Source organism: Mytilus edulis, chromosome 6 (genome assembly GCF_963676685.1).
Source record: "Mytilus edulis chromosome 6, xbMytEdul2.2, whole genome shotgun sequence".
In the NCBI taxonomy this organism is placed as follows: Eukaryota; Metazoa; Mollusca; class Bivalvia; order Mytilida; family Mytilidae; genus Mytilus; species Mytilus edulis.
In genome coordinates this window covers 78,633,619-78,650,050 of record NC_092349.1, presented here as the reverse complement: position 1 = coordinate 78,650,050, position 16,432 = coordinate 78,633,619, and the positions used below count along the sequence as shown (strand labels likewise).

At 32.5% G+C, this 16,432-nt stretch overlaps 1 protein-coding gene across 1 annotated transcript; it reads left to right on the top strand.

Annotated features, from left to right (window-relative positions):
• Positions 1 to 263: 263 nt before the first annotated feature.
• Positions 264 to 15,680, top strand: LOC139526650 (protein turtle homolog B-like). Its single transcript, XM_071321810.1, has 9 exons — positions 264 to 313; positions 1,347 to 1,401; positions 2,032 to 2,159; positions 4,320 to 4,440; positions 5,322 to 5,428; positions 11,866 to 11,939; positions 12,712 to 13,017; positions 14,468 to 14,752; positions 15,539 to 15,680. Exons 1-9 carry the CDS (start codon positions 264 to 266, stop codon positions 15,613 to 15,615), a joined length of 1,203 nt encoding a protein of 400 aa, XP_071177911.1. The 3' UTR covers positions 15,616 to 15,680.
• Positions 15,681 to 16,432: the final 752 nt, after the last annotated feature.

The following is a 16,432-nucleotide window of genomic DNA, read 5'->3' as shown; positions in this document are numbered from 1 at the left end:
AGTCTTAATATTTCAAAAATTCAAAAGTTTTGTAAACAGTAAATTTATAAATATGACCACATAAATGATAATTCATGTCAGCATAGAAGTGCTGACTACTGGGCTGGTGATACATGTACCCTTGAGGAATTAAGACTCCACCAGCAGTGATTCAGAACAAAGTGCATATCTAATGCGGAAGTTGGGAGCAAATATGTGTGTGATGACGATGATGTGAATTAAAACCCGTGTATTGTACTTGTTATCTTAACATCTATCGGTGCATGATAAAGATATCAGATCCTTCTCACAAACACAGACACAGACGTCAAAGGTAAGACTTGTGATTCTGTATACGGATAAAAAGGTTTCATAACATAAGATTGATGAGATTGACAATTGAAAAATACGAAAAGAAAATATTGTTCAGTAGTCAAACCATTGATATTAAGGATAGGTATGGTATCCAGTTCTTTTTTTTTATTTATTGCAAATTACATTTATTGAGATGCAGTTTCATAAACTTTATCATAGACATAAGAAGATTTGGTATGAGTTTCAATGAGACAACTCTGAATGTATATTTGTGCAGAGACAAGAACTAATGAGTATAAGCTACGAAGTTTCACTTCAATGGTAAAAATGTAAACTTTGCTTATACACCTTAACGAAAAAAGTCAAGAATGTATTATTATATGTATTGCAAATAAACTAGGAATAAAACCTACGCCTTTTCTATTTTGTTCGTACAGAAACTGGGTTATTAACCTGAGGTCAAGCAAGAGTAAATTATGTTAATTCAATAATCACCATGATGTTTAATCTTATACTAAGCAATCGGTACTAAGAAACACTAAAATGAACTTTGAGATTTTATTTAGAAACTTTTTGTCCAAGGTAGGTTGTCTTTCTGATATTGTTTAACATCTCACCCCTTATTTTATTGATGTTGTATTTAGTACATTGCGCCATAGATCAAATTTATCCGTTCAATGAATAGATATAAAAAGATGTGGATCGAGTGCCAATGAAACAACTCTGAAATCAAGTCACAATTTATAGAGGTAACCATTTATAGAGGTAACCATTATAGATCGAAGTACGGTCTTCAACGCGGAGCCTTGGCATACAATTTATGAAAGACTGTTGCCTGTGAACACAGAAAAATTAAAGATAAACAACCAATGTGCATTTGAAGAAAACAGAATATCGATGTTAAAGGTCATCCTTAACATATAAGCAGACAAATGAGTCGCCAAATTTAAAAAAAAAAATCTAATTATTAAATATTAGTCTTTTCACCTTTTGATTTAAACTTTATAATATTGTGGATTTTAGATGAATACATAAACTATTTATATTGCCAGATATTCCAGAGCCATAGCATATGGAATGGATTTAATTATTATTATAGTCCTGTTGGTATGTTATGAAATTGTACTAGCTATTATGGTTAATATCCACATTTTTGTATTAGGAAATGTGAAATCTCAGCTGACAACAATATCGAAATAAAAACAATAAAAAAAATAAAAAAATAAAGAACAAAACAACTCATAGAGCCAATTCATATTCTTCATGTGCGGTAACGAAAATAAATCAGAGATTGAATTCAATATTTATACAGACAAGTACTCAGGTGGAATAACTTAAATAGAGAAATCCAAATCACTTCTTATGATATATGTATGACATCATGTTAGAGTTAACTGCCAACATGTCCTTTATGACTGAAATGTTTCCGATGTGACACCGTACGTAACATCAGAATATATTGACTAAATAATAAAATAACAACAGTTAAAAAGAGAAAAAAATGTGAACTTTCATAAGTATCTCAAACTCTGAATTATATGTGAAACTTATTTACGAACACGTACAATGTTTTCCCTTGTTTGAACTTTACGATTTTAAATTATCTGTCTGTAAAATCTGTAAATCGAAAAACCGATGATATGTTTATGATAAAGAATTTAATCACATGTTCCCCTTTCTTTTTGATAATGGGTTCTCATTTATGACAGGAATAAAATTTGGTTCATTTTTTAACAGGGAAGTTCTATAAAATGCCTGGTAAATGGGAATGGCATGTTTACAATTGAACTAAAAGTAATGAATTCTACTTGTGACGGAGAAAGTTGTGATGGTTATGAATTTAAAATATGTTATGCTCAAAATGGGTAAGTAGTATAGATTCTGCGTACTGACGTTGTTTATCATCTTAAAGTGTACTATTTTTTTGTCTTTATTAATATTAATTTTACTGTTTGGTCTGTTATAGGTGATATCTAAAAAAACGTAGCTCTGTACTTATGCATCCCATCATTGTGTTGCTTGTATTATCTTTCAGTTTTGCTTTATTTTGTCCGTGTGACTTTTTATGTATTTTCGTTGATAATTATGACGTGGCTCTATACTTAAACATCCCGCTATTGTTTTATTGTTCTATTATATGTTTTGTATTCTGGTCTTTGACATTTGCTTATGCTTTGTCTATATGCCCTTTTGTGTTTCTTTTATACATAATGACTTGGCTCTTTTTTTAGGAGAAATACACAATACGCATATAAACGATTATTGCGGAACTTGTACCTCTTATCATTATGTTATGAGTTATGATATTCTCGTGTTAGTGTCTTTAACTTATGCTAATGTGCAATGTCTGTGTGCCTTTTTTGTGTTACTTTGATGCGTATTGTTGTGTGTTTTTCGACTTGGCTAGGGGTATGGGGGAATGGTTGAGATGTCAAAATTCATGTTTAATCCCGCCGCATTTTAGCGCCTGTCCCAAGTCAGGAGCCTCTGGACTTTGTTAGTCTTGAAATTTTTTTCAGTTTCTTTTGTATAATTCGGAGTTTAGTATGACTTCCATTATTATGGGCCAGCTGAAGGACTCCTCTTGGTGCATGAATTTCTTGCTGCATTGAAGACGCATTGGTGGCCTTCGGTTGTTGTCTGCTCTATTGTCGGGTTGTTGTCTCTTTCACACATTCCCATTCTCAATTTAATATGGCGTGGCTATTTACTTATACATCATGTTATTGTGCTATTGTAAAAACTGTTTGTATACTTTTCTGTTCAGTTGTTTTAGTTATTAAGATTATAACACATTGTTGACTCCTATTTTTGACATGTTTCCTATTATGTTTGTTTTGTTCACGCATCATTGTCAATATAATGGAATTTGGCCCGACGTTCATACAAGTGAGAGGTTAATGTATACAATGTAGCTATTAAACCAGCTTTAATCTACTGTTTTCTACATAAGAAACAGCCTGCAACAAGTCAGGAATAAATCAGTTGTAATTCATTTGTTTGATGTGTTTGAACTTTTAATTTTGCTTTTTGATAAGAACTTTCCGTTTTGAATTTTCTTCGGATTTCAGTATTTTTTTTTTAATTTTACTTTTTGTTTATGTTTAATCTTAACCGGTTTAAAAATCGGAAATTAATTATGTCGGAAATTCACTTACTCAGCTGCATATTTGATAAAATGGATTCTGCCATGTTTCAAGTAACATACATTAACATTCATAAATAGGAAGGTAGCAAGCTTATTTGATGTGAAAAATAACCATTCTTTGTACACGACCAACACACTGGGTTGGTGCGAAGCTCATGCCAAAATATCAAAGAAAGTCATCTAGACCTACCCTAAGACATCATTATACCTTGTTCATTGTTGGTTACATTACCAACGTTTACATACATGTAGTTGCTTACATTCACGTAATTTGGACATCTGGTCATGGATTTTAAGAAATTTACATCAACGACGGCCATTCTACATCGCCTTATTTTATGTCATATTTAGTTACAATAAAATCATTATATATGTTTATTTTAGAAATCCAGTGCTTTCGTTGACGTCATATGTCTCCTGAAACTTTTTGTTACCTAATCTTTCCGCTTAGTCGTACATTATAATCAGGCTCGACAATTGTAATAGTTATCAAAAGTACCAGGATTATAATTTAGTACGCCAGACGCGCGTTTCGTCTACATAAGACTCATCAGTGACGCTCAAATCGAAATATTGATAAAGCCAAACATGTACAAAGTTGAAGAGCATTGAGGATCCAAAATTCCAAAAAGTTGTGCCAAATATGGCTAAGGTAATCTATGCCTGGAATAAGAAAATCCTTAGTTTTTCGAAAAATTCAAACTTTTGTAAACAGGAAATTTATAAAAATGACCACATTATTGATATTCATGTCAACACCGAACCGTCGCTAAAATAATACAATTATGTCTTAATTATTCATGCCGTTTGATGTCTTCTCTTTTGTTATAGATTTTGTAAACAATAACAGACAACAACTATTTCTTAATATTTATAGGGAAACACTACATTCAAAATGTTTAGAGTTATATGATACCTTATCGATCAATAATGAGCCAGCTTTCTACCAAAGATTCGACACTGATTTGAAGCCTTTATATGGTATAGATTTAACGGCCGTAAGTATCAGATAGCTGATTATGATGTTTTTTTTTTATTATCTTGTATTTAAACCCTAAGGGATATTCAAACTCATAAGACGAAAACATACTGACAATGTAATAGCAAACTAAGAAAAAGAAAGATAAATGACTTAGAGACATATACTAGAATACAAAACCCTTCGTAGAAAACTAAATCTGAGCAACACGAACACCATAAAAACTTGTGGTGAGCGCAGGTGCTAAGTACGGTAAACAAACAGACCCTGCTTCATTTGTTGCACCCGTCGTGGCGCTCACGTAACTTAAAACCCGGTGATTGGTGTCATTCGAGAAGAAAAGGACGAGATTGGGGTAACGGCAATTGGAACAAACCCGTCGACATCCATAAAATAGATATTCTTTAAATGTAAGTAGTACTTGTCTTATATTGCGGATGTCAAAATTGTTTGATTGTTTTTTCAAATATGTTCATGAAATAAGAACAAATTACATCAAGTGTTAGTGTTTTTTTATACATTGAAACCAATCAACCTTCCAAATTGATTTATTTAATCATGAGAAACGTACAATAAAATACTCAGATTTTACATAGATCAGCAGGAGAAATGGTTACAAAACACTCTTCGTTTTGTAGACGACAGGTTATTCCTTTTGATGTCTGTATTGGATTTTCGATTTAGTTTTTTTCTTAAAGAATTTGTTAACCTTTGTAGTGTCCAATTCCCAACTTACAAAAACTACTACTTCTCCTTTCCAAGATTGCAACTTAATTTATCTCACATTTATGTGTAAGTACGCAATTCAACAAAAGGGAAGATATTTCGAGACATGATATAAACACTTGTTTTTATCATTCAAGTTCTTTAAATTGTGAAAAATGAATATTTTCTTTACAGCTACCTTACACCTTCATTCTATATCTCAACGACGAAGCTCTATACGATAGCAATGTTAGACCTCAGAACGGAACAACTATGGTTTTGATGTTTCAGTCAGATAGAAGGTAATAACTAGTGTACAACTGTGAAGTACAATGACCTATAAAAATAACTGTTCTATATATTAATCCTTGTTGATTGTATGCGCGGCCGACACTCGGCTATCCGAGAGATTGGTCGGTTAATCTATATTGAGTATGCGGCTATATCGGTGTTAGGTCTGTTAATCAGGTTGGCTAAAGTCTGTTAATCAGGTGTTATCGAGAAAATCATTGCAAATTCAGTATGTTTCATTGTCTAACTTTTTCGATATATTTTTATCATAAATATTATTCATGTCTGACAAAACAATTCAATGTACTGAATCCAGTGGTGTAATTATTTTTTTTCTAGCTTCGATAAACGATCCATATAATGAAAAGGCGGGTTACTCATCAATATATTTATACATATTTTACACACACACAAAATGTACACTAAATAACACGTTGGTTGAAGTTACTTGCATGCAATATTTTGAACATCGAAAAAAGACAAGCATTATGTTTGTTAACCATATTAATATCATTGTATGAAAACCCTTCACGAAAATCTGTATATTGGTGACACTAATCAATTTTTATTTAAAACCTGGTCTGTTAATGGGTCGGATGTATAAAGCCCGGTCTGTTAATTGGTCTGTTAAGAGTTATTAATGGCAATAAAAGTAAATTGTGTTGCTATATGAAGTGTTATCGGATCAAATGGGTAGGCTCAAGACAAGTGGCTAAAATATACGGAAACAACACATGAACAATGAAACATAAAATATACCGTGACGGAAACAGCACATGAACAATAAAACATAAAATATACGGACACAACAGATTAACAATGAAACATAAAATAAACGGAAACAACACATGAACAATGAAACATAAAATATACGGAATACAGAAACAAACAACACCCCCAATACGGACCCTTATTGTAAACACGAGAATCTGGATGGAGACGCAGAATACAGAATAATATATAAGGACAGTGGAGAGTGATGCATTGCTAAAAAAGAGTGAAAAAAATAATAATTGTTTGAGAATACAGACATGAAACACCCCTGGGTGTTGAAACAGTAACGGATTGCGATGTACTCGAATTGGTGACAAATGCTAGAAGTTCACATGCGGACGAATGCAATTCTCCTCTGCACTTATGTAGAAAGGAACTAAACGGAATAAAATGAATTAAAACTTAAGATTACCAAATTTAGCTGCATTCGCTCCGTTCCATTTACTTCTTTAGAATGGTATGTAAACAACATATGATTAAGTTATAGAAGAAAAGAATGGATGATGCTGACGAATTACATCTAGGATTTAACGTCCAGTGACAAATAGCATGTGCATATGAGAACGACAACACGTTATATGTACCCTGTGTTGTATTAGAAAGACACTTTCATTCGGATTTAAGAACGTGCCACTTTGCACAGACAAAAATTAAGGCTGATTGAAAACATTGATAATATAAATTCATGCATATTCCAGCGGCCAAACTATATCACGCTATATTGAAGTGACACACCCTTCAATAAAAGCAAAGAAAGTAAAAATAAAAATGCTCTTAATCAAGAACATTTCATTCTCAACTTTTTCAATGGGAAAACATAAACTAAGGTAGAAAAATCATTGTCGTGGCTAAATAACTCTTAACTGACACAAGTTTAATCTTCAACCCATTAACAGACTTTATTCCTATAATTTTCAATAAAACGTGATATTATTAACTGTATATTACAATTATGAAATATTAACTAATGTCAATTTATTTTTTAGAACCAAAGTACTATTTTGTGTTCTTTAAATGATATCTAAAATTGTTTGTTTCGCCTTTTATCTAAAAAATTGTTATGCGTATTAGCATAAATACTACATACTTCCGCGACGCCTTTTACTTTTACTGAAAACTTCGCAGACTATGAAATGTTTTTACAGGTAGAAAATAAATGTTCTATGATAGCTATCATTTTGTCAAACACTTTTCTTTTTTTTGATTTGGTTCTGATAATATGCCAAAAATCTGTATATTTAACAGAGTTTAACATTAAATGGGGGGTTTACTTTTAACAGACGAATAACCAACCCGATTAACAGACCAACCTCCCATATAGCCGCAAAATCAATATAGATTAACCGACCAATCTCTCGGTTAGCCGAGTATCGGCCGCGGTATTATAAAAATAACAAGAGGCTGTCACAACGACAGCAAACCGGATTTATTAACATTTATTTGTGTCCTGGCAATATCACAAGAACCATTACTGATGAATGGTGAAAGTGAAAATCGTCAATATCAAATTTGACCTCCATTTTGTCATCAGTATCAACATATTAAAATTTGAAAAGCTTAGATTGAATGGTTCATGAGTAAATGCAATAACCTGAATGGAAACGCCATTTTACCATCTTTCAAGAACCATAACTCCTGAACGGTAAAAGTCAAAATCGTCATTATTGAACTTGACCTCTATTTTGTCATCAGTAACAACATATTAAAATTTCAAAAGCTTTGGTTGAATGGTTCATGAGAAAATGCACGGACACGACGGGAAAAAACATTTTTCAATCTTTCAAGAACCATAACTCCTGAACGGTAAAAGTCAAAATCGTCATTATTGAACTTGACCTCCATTTTGTCATCAGTAACAGCATATTAAAATTTCGGAAGCTTTGGTAGAACAGTTCATGCATAAATGCACGGACACCACTGGAAACTCCATTTTTCAATCTTTCAAGAACCATAACTCCTGAACGGTAAAAGTCAAATTCGTCATTATTGAACTTGACCTCCATTCTTTCATTAGTAACAACATATTAAAATTTGGGAAGCTTTGGTAGAACAGTTCATGCGTAAATGCACGGACAACTCCATTTTTCAATCTTTCAAGAACCATAACTCCTGAACGGTAAAAGTCAAAATCGCCATTATTAAACTTGACCTTCATTTAGTTGTCAGTAACAACATATTAAAATTTTAAAAGCTTTGGTTGAACGGTTCATGAGTTAATGCACGGACAACATTTGATTGCCGCCCGCCCGCCCGCCCGACTGCCCGACCGCCCGCCCGGCCGCCCGGCCGCCCGCCGTACATCCCCAAATCAATAACCGACATTTTTGTCTCAAAAATCCGGTTAAAAATGCGGTATGAACCTCAATGAAACAATTATGCATCCAAGTCACAATGTTTTAAACGTTAACAATTATAAGTCAAAGTGTGGCCTTCAACACGCAGCCTTGGCTCAAAACGAACATCTGAGTAAAAAACTTCCCAAAATTACTTCTGAAACATTTCAAGGAATTCTAGTAATTAGTAAAAATTTTATAGAGTCGGGCGTGATATTTACAAATTACCACAGTAAACATGAACTCTGTAGAGCTTTTAATAACCGACTTAAATTAAATATTTAATAACAAATAAAAAATTAAACGCACATTTGGCAGACTTCCGAAGAACACTTTGTTGAAATTAAATGTTTGAACTGATCTGAAATTGAGAGTCTACGTACATGATTAGGCATGGAGTTCTACATCTTTGCTGCCTCAAAGCTAAAACTTCTTTTGCTATACCATGTAGTTCTTGGTTGTGGTAAATCAACTATAAGTTTATATCTAAAATTATATCTTTAAAATTTTATATATTTTGTAATAACTGTTGACTGGATTTTGTCATAATTTTGTTAGTTTCTAATGCCATGGTTCTCATGCGTTTGATTTCATGTGTTGGTAGTTTAGATTGTTCGATTAATTGTTCATATGATTTATTGTAGTCATTGTAGAGGAATCTGAGCGCTTGTTCGTGCATTGTATTCATATTTTTGGTGTTGCACTGGCTAAAAAAATGCCATGTGATTGGGCAGTAACTGAAGTTTGACATGATGAAAGAACGGTAAATTGTCATTTTTGCCAGTTTGTGTGATCAAATTCTTTTCAGAAAGTTTAACTGTATGGCTATTCTTTGCAGATGTTAGATTTGTGTAGGTAAAAATCGAGGATAAAATCAATGGTTACTCAAAGTTAATTTAACTTCATCATCGCATTTGATAATGTTTCCGTTTAGGTTGAAGACTATGTTGGTTTTATGTGTTTTACTACCAATCGCTATGGCTTGAAAAATTTCTAGATTAGCCTGCATTTTATTTTGTGATAAACTTAAATTAGCGAACCACTGTCTTCCTCCAAGGATATTATAACTATCGAAGAAAAACCTATGATCCACACCAACAAACGACAACCAATGAACTCCAGGCTCCTAACTTATTGCGTTTAACGTTTAAATTTCTCCAAATACAAGTCACAATGTATAAAACGTACACCCCTATAGGTTAAAGTATGGCCTTCAACACGGAACCTTGGCTCACACCGAACAGCAAGCTATCAAGGACCCCAAAATTACTAGTGTAAACGATTTCAAACAGGAAAATCAACCGTCTAATCTATTTAAAATCGGCAAACACGAACCACATCGTTCAAACCTATGATTGTGTTGGATAACAGTCGCAGTCAAAATATCACATGTGAAGATAGTCGGTAAGATAAATTCGTTACAAGTTTGCTAGTGACCTTCTACGATATATATGGGGTCAGTTATTTCCATATGGGTATTCGAGCTTCGCTCTCACCCCATGTGGAATTAACTGACCCCATACATATCGTATTAGGTCCCTAACACACCATGTAACTAATAATATGATTAAAGGGCTTTGTGAAAGAATTGTATGTAATATTTTTTCATACCCAACTGTAAGTAATTTATTTTTATCTATATGCATCAACAAAAATCGCTAAATAGTTAAAATCGGCCATACTTCAAATTATGTTTAATCGTTCTTAAGGTTAAAGCTAGTGCATAAGTGTATACGATATTTTAGAAAGGGTAATCGATAGTCCTTGTTTTGTCGCCATTTTAATGCCCCATTTATGAGCATTATGTTTGCTGGTCTGTGCGTCCGTCCGTTCGTTCATCCGTCTGTCCGTTCGTCCGTCTGTCCATCTTCAGGTTAAAGTTTTGGTCGAGGTTGTTTTTGATGAAGTTTAAGTCCAATCAACTTGAAACTTAGTAAACATGTTTTCTATGGTATAATCTTTGTAATTTAATGCCAAATTAGAGATTTTATCCCATTTTCACGGTCTACTGAACATAGAAAATTATAGCGCGAATGAGGCATCCTTGTACTTTGGACACTTTCTCGGTTATGAATATTTACTGTTATAACAACCGAAATGTATATGCTTGAACATTTTCAATGGTAGAAAGGTCCTAACATCTTTTTCCAAAATACCAAAATTGAAAAAAGCAAAATTTAACAAGACCCATTTGACTAGTAAGTCGAACAACGGATTTCTTAAACACTGCTGACTACCATTGCGATTATCAAATGAACGGATAACTAGATGTAGCGAAATGGATCTTAATTATGTATGTAACATTTCTATGGTCGGGTTGTTGTCTCTTTGACACATTCCCCATTTCCATTCTCAATTTTATATATTTAAAACTACCCCAAATTCAAGCACAACAATATTAAATCTACAAATTATCGGTAGCAATTTTTTTTTTCTTTGCCGGAATTTACTTCCTGTTACTTGGATATCCAGGCAACACCGCCTTCACTGTTTACATCACTCTTGACCACTCGGCCACCTAGACTCAATAAACTTCAGTTTTCGTTGGCCAAGTGCTAGCGCTACTTCTCCTCGTTAAGAGAATCTAGAGTTGTGACATAGTGTAGATATTCATTATATTAGGCATGTTTATGTAATTGATTATTGCAGATAAGCTTTATATCTATTGTAAAGTATCACAAAATACAACCACAGAAATAATCAGTATGATAAATAAGTATTAACAAGAGACAACTCTTCGACAGATCCATCAATTGGATCACCAGTGAAGGTGTTACACGGCTGAACACACGATTTCTATGCATAACTACTATTCATATCAGCACAACAATGTTCAATCTGCTTGTTCCTCCCTCGGCAGGATTCGAACTCATGAAAAGCAGTATACTACTGTTGCCTTCATTATTCACGCTGTTGGGATATCGATATATCGAGAAAACTACGCCTGCACTATGTCCACTTGACTACCTAAACTGAACAACATTCGGTATATATATATATATACATATATATAAGTACGTCTGAGCCAGTGACAACTCTACAACAGATTTATTTTTCGGATCACCATCAGTGATTGTGATACATTGCTGTGTACATTATGTATATACAACTCGTCTAAACATCAACCCAACAATGTTAGATCTGTTAATTTGTGAAAACAAATTTACAGATCTAACATTGTTGGGTTGATGTTTAGACGAGTTATATATATATAGGTTAAATGGAAAATTTCATATTGCGTAATCAGTTACATTATTGCGGTGATCAAATAGACTTTTCCATGCAGATTCTTAGTGTCGAGCTACAGTGCTCTGTATTAAATTATGTTTTTTGTCTTTCAGTTTTATACAAATAAGTTTAACATCAGAGTGTTTTGACGTACGACATTGTACTGGTTTTCTGTGTAACAAATGTTGTAAGTTATAAGTTATTATTGTATGTTATTTTGATAAATCCAAATAAGGAGATGTAGCATGAATGCAAATGAGACAACTAACTACAAGTCAGAAAAGAACGAAAGTGGATGTATTAAAGCGCTTTACGGCCTTCAACAACGAGTTAAACCGATACGTATAGTAAACTATATGATGTTCAATTACCTCTCGCTTGAGATAAAATTGTTTGAAAACGTTTAAGATGGAACAGGAACATATGAGTATTGAAATAATGTTAAACAGGTTGTACATGCGACTGAGGTATATACACAATGGAGTAAAATGTGATTCATAATATCTAACATTCACTACTACATTCATTTTGTTGTCTCTTCAAAATGATGGTATTAACATAACATACAAGTATGTCTAATATATATTTTTAATTGAATGGTAATGTTAAAGAATTAAAGATAACATTTTCTGCATTTCAAACTGTAGGCATAGAATTTTTATCATTATGCAACTGAAAAATTAAAACAATAAAACATCACTTAAACGTAGAAATCGGACATAGTCTCTGAACTATATTTAATTGTTTATAAGGTTAACGCTGGTGGATAATTGTATTTGATCTTTTAGTTTTGTCGCCATTTTATACGTTTATGAATATTTGAAATGATGAATAAGATATATTGCGGGGTAATTTGATAATAAGTATACTAAGTTTCGATATCTTTTTGAGATCTGTGTGCAAAATATAAAAGGTATTTGCCAACTCATATTGACCTTCGTATATTTGTTTGATTTCAGTTACCAAACCACCTATTGTAACAGTACCTGAATCAAAGACAGGTTCAATAGGAGGGAACCTAACCATTCCATGCAATGTTTCTGAACTGAACAGTGATACCGTAATCAGATGGTTTAAAAATGACGGAAGTTTTAGTACCCCAATAAATATTCGTGAAAGAGAAAGATTCTTCGGTGGAACAAACAAATCACCTGATCTTATAATAATATCAGTTCAAAAGGAAGACGAGGGAAACTATATATGTCAAGCAATAAATTTAGAATTCGAAGGGTCAAGTCAACCTGTCTATATGAGTATTTTGGAATGTATGTATTAATTGTCTTACTTCTAATTAGAATATGTATTTGTTACTAGGCTTATCTTTATTGAAACACCCCTAAACTTGTAAAATTTGATGAACTTTAATAAATAGTGTCTAAAACCATATACTATTTAGGAGCTAAATAAAGTATATGCATGTTATTATTATATGTGTTCAGTGTGAGCCAAGGCTCCGTGTTGAAGGCCGTACCTTGACCTATAATTGTTTACTTTTATAAATTGTTATTTGGATGGAGAGTTGTCTCATTGGCACTAACACCACATCTTCCTATACCTAAGTAAAGGCACGCCAAGATTAATTACATTAATTAATCTTATATTAGATACTGTCCTTATGGTATGAGAATACATTAAGAGTTAAAATATATATAAGCCTTTGGTGTATTGGGAAGATCCACTCTAAAAACTTATGGTTGCAGAGTCAAGTGACGCAGAGATTTTGCATCAATGAAATGGCTCTTATGATTTCATAGTTAGCAATAATGCATAATACAAACACGCAACATTTAGTTTTTTAATAGAATAGGGCATCTCATTTGCTTTACGTAAGAGTAAAGCTAGATATTACAGTATATGAAAGTGAGTTAAACAAAACTTTACGACAAAATAGATGATTTCAGCTTCCAAATTGTGTGAATTTTCATTTTTAAACCAAGAGTTCTAAATGGTGAAGTTGAAATCATCACTTTGTAAATTTTACGGACGCCATCACGAGTTGGTTGACCGTTATGGAATATCCGTTTCACAGATGATATCGGATATGTTCCTTATGTCGTAACTACAATCCCGTACCCTTTTCACGAATGTGACCTACCGAATTAGACTATTTACCCCTATTTGTGACATTTTTACCTATTGTGTTTGTTGTTTTGTTCACACATCGTTGTCAATATAATAGGATTTGATACGACTGTCATAGAAGTGAGAGGTTTAGCTAGCTTTAAAACCAGGTTCAATCCACCATTTTCTACATTTGAAAATGCCTGTACCAAGTCAGGAATATGACAGTTCTTGTCCATTCGTTTTTGATGCGTTTTGTTATTTGATTTTGCCATGTGATTATGGACCTTCCGAATTGATTCTCCTCTGAGTTCAGTATTTTTGTGATTTTACTTTTTTTAGCAACCCCATCACAAAATTAATTAAAAGAATTTACGAGGTTAATTTTTTTATTCTTTTTTTTTGTAAAATTATTCTACATGAAATTAGAAACACATTTTAGTATACCGGGATATGGAAAATAGTATATACTTTTTCTAAATAACCTCATTTCATACAGAAAGATCGTTATTTAAAAAAAAAAGAGATTCTAACAGTATACCGCTTACAATTATAAACAAATTAGAATATGTACCTATAAATAAATAGATTTTGAATCTGCATTTGATTTTATGAATTTCAATTTGAAGTTTGAAATTTTATTTTCATTAATAGATCCTGTTGTAAACGTATCTAACATTGGACCAGTGATAGAGGGAACAAACGTTACAATACAATGTTATGTATCTCCTACGTCTGAGGTGACTAAAATAACTTGGTACAAAAATAACAGTATATTAGACATTTATGGTAACGATCGGTTCAGTGGTGGAACTATATACGCACCTTCCTTGAAGATATACTTTGTTGAGGAAAACGACGAAGGAAACTATACTTGCCAGGCGATGAATCCCGTGGGTATTGGCAAAAGTGTACCCACACACATGCAAGTTCTTCCAGGTAACAGCAGTTGTGCATTTTATAAATCATAAATTAACTTCACAATAAATAGGAGAAAATGTATAAATGAAATGTTCATCAAATAATAACTATAATTATGACAGATAACAACAATTATATCTATATTTAAAAGCAAAACAGTATAACAAAAATATTGAACCCTAATGAAAATACAAACAAGGGAAGTCCATCAAAACAGACAGTATTGAATCAAAGGAATAAATGAAAACGAAAATCATATAACGGCCATTTCGAAGAAAATGGTGGCTAAAACCTGGTTTTATAGCTAGCGAAACCTCACATTTGTACGACAAATATTTATCGTTCGTTATATTGCCAAAGTTTATAGGATTCCAAAACAGACACAATGTGGCTCGGATTGTGACCCAGCATTCAAAACAGACATACATGAGAAACATAAGTTGAACGTTTTTTACCTTTAAAACAGTATTATCCTGGCAATGTCGAAAACACAAATAATTTGGTAATAATTTTCAAACTAAAGATTAATTTTACAACTTTATATTTGGTCTACAACCTGACTGTGGTGATGTGTTACGTCAGAGGGCTCTTATGATCTGTTCTTAATTCTTCTTTCTGATATTTTACGGTTCTCTCTAATACTATAAGATAATGTTAAGTGAAAACAATGAGTCCCTTTTTTGTGTTGATATATAACATATATAAGGATATTTCTTACAACATTTTGTTCACTATGTTTCGTAGATGTAATACTTCATTTCGTTAGATATATTAAACTATTCATATTTTATATGATTGCTGTAGACAAACCAAAAGTACATCTTCAAGGTATTGAACCTGTCGTCATTGGAAGCAATATAACTGTTCGATGTTACATTTAATCTGTTTCTACATTAATGTCAGTCACCTTGGTTAACAACAATGTAACCATTTACACCTCAAATGCTTCCAATGTAATGACAATATTTGGTAATGATACTGAAATAAAAGATTGACAGTTAACTAAGAACAGCAATGAGCAGCTGCTTGGTATTATTGATTTATATTTATACATCAAACTGCATTCAAAAATTTGTTAGATGAGCCAGGATTTTAACTTCTAAATTTTTTTTCTATGTTTTACACGAATTTTCCTAAATGAAATGGTTTCGCATGCATTTGGTGGCATGTATTTGTCGTGAATGTATTGCTTGATTTAAACTATTGATATTATTCATATGACTTCTGTAGACAAACCAAAAGTACATCTTCAAAGAATTGAACCTGTCATCATTGGAAGCAATATAACTGTTCGATGTTACATTTCATCTGTTTCTACATTAATGTCAGTCACCTTGGTTAACAATAATGTAACAATTTACACCTCAAATGCTTCAAAGTTGAGGAAAATATCTGGTAATGAATCCAAGATGTATGTTTCTCTGACAATTTGCTTAGTGAAAAAAGAACACGAGGGAACAGTTATATGCCGAGCACATAACACAGCAGGATATGATGGATATAGTCAACCATTTCAACTAATAGTTCACGAAGGTAAACTTGAATATTTTTGTATTTGCAACAATATGTTTTGAAAAAAAAATCATTATTCAATCAGAAATTATGAAAAATATATTTGAAAGTCTTCAGAATATTAATAGAGAAAAATTATTTTAAATGGATCCCAAATTTTATTTAGCATAGGTATTGACGATAATT

Excerpts from the sequence above, each read along its gene's own strand:
- LOC139526650 (XM_071321810.1), top strand. The coding sequence starts at position 264 with ATGATAAAGATATCAGATCCTTCTCACAAACACAGACACAGACGTCAA. Across the intron at positions 314-1,346 it reads CACAGACACAGACGTCAAAG|ATATTCCAGAGCCATAGCAT; the intron begins GTAAGACTTGTG and ends TTATATTGCCAG. Across the intron at positions 14,753-15,538 it reads ACACATGCAAGTTCTTCCAG|ACAAACCAAAAGTACATCTT; the intron begins GTAACAGCAGTT and ends TGATTGCTGTAG.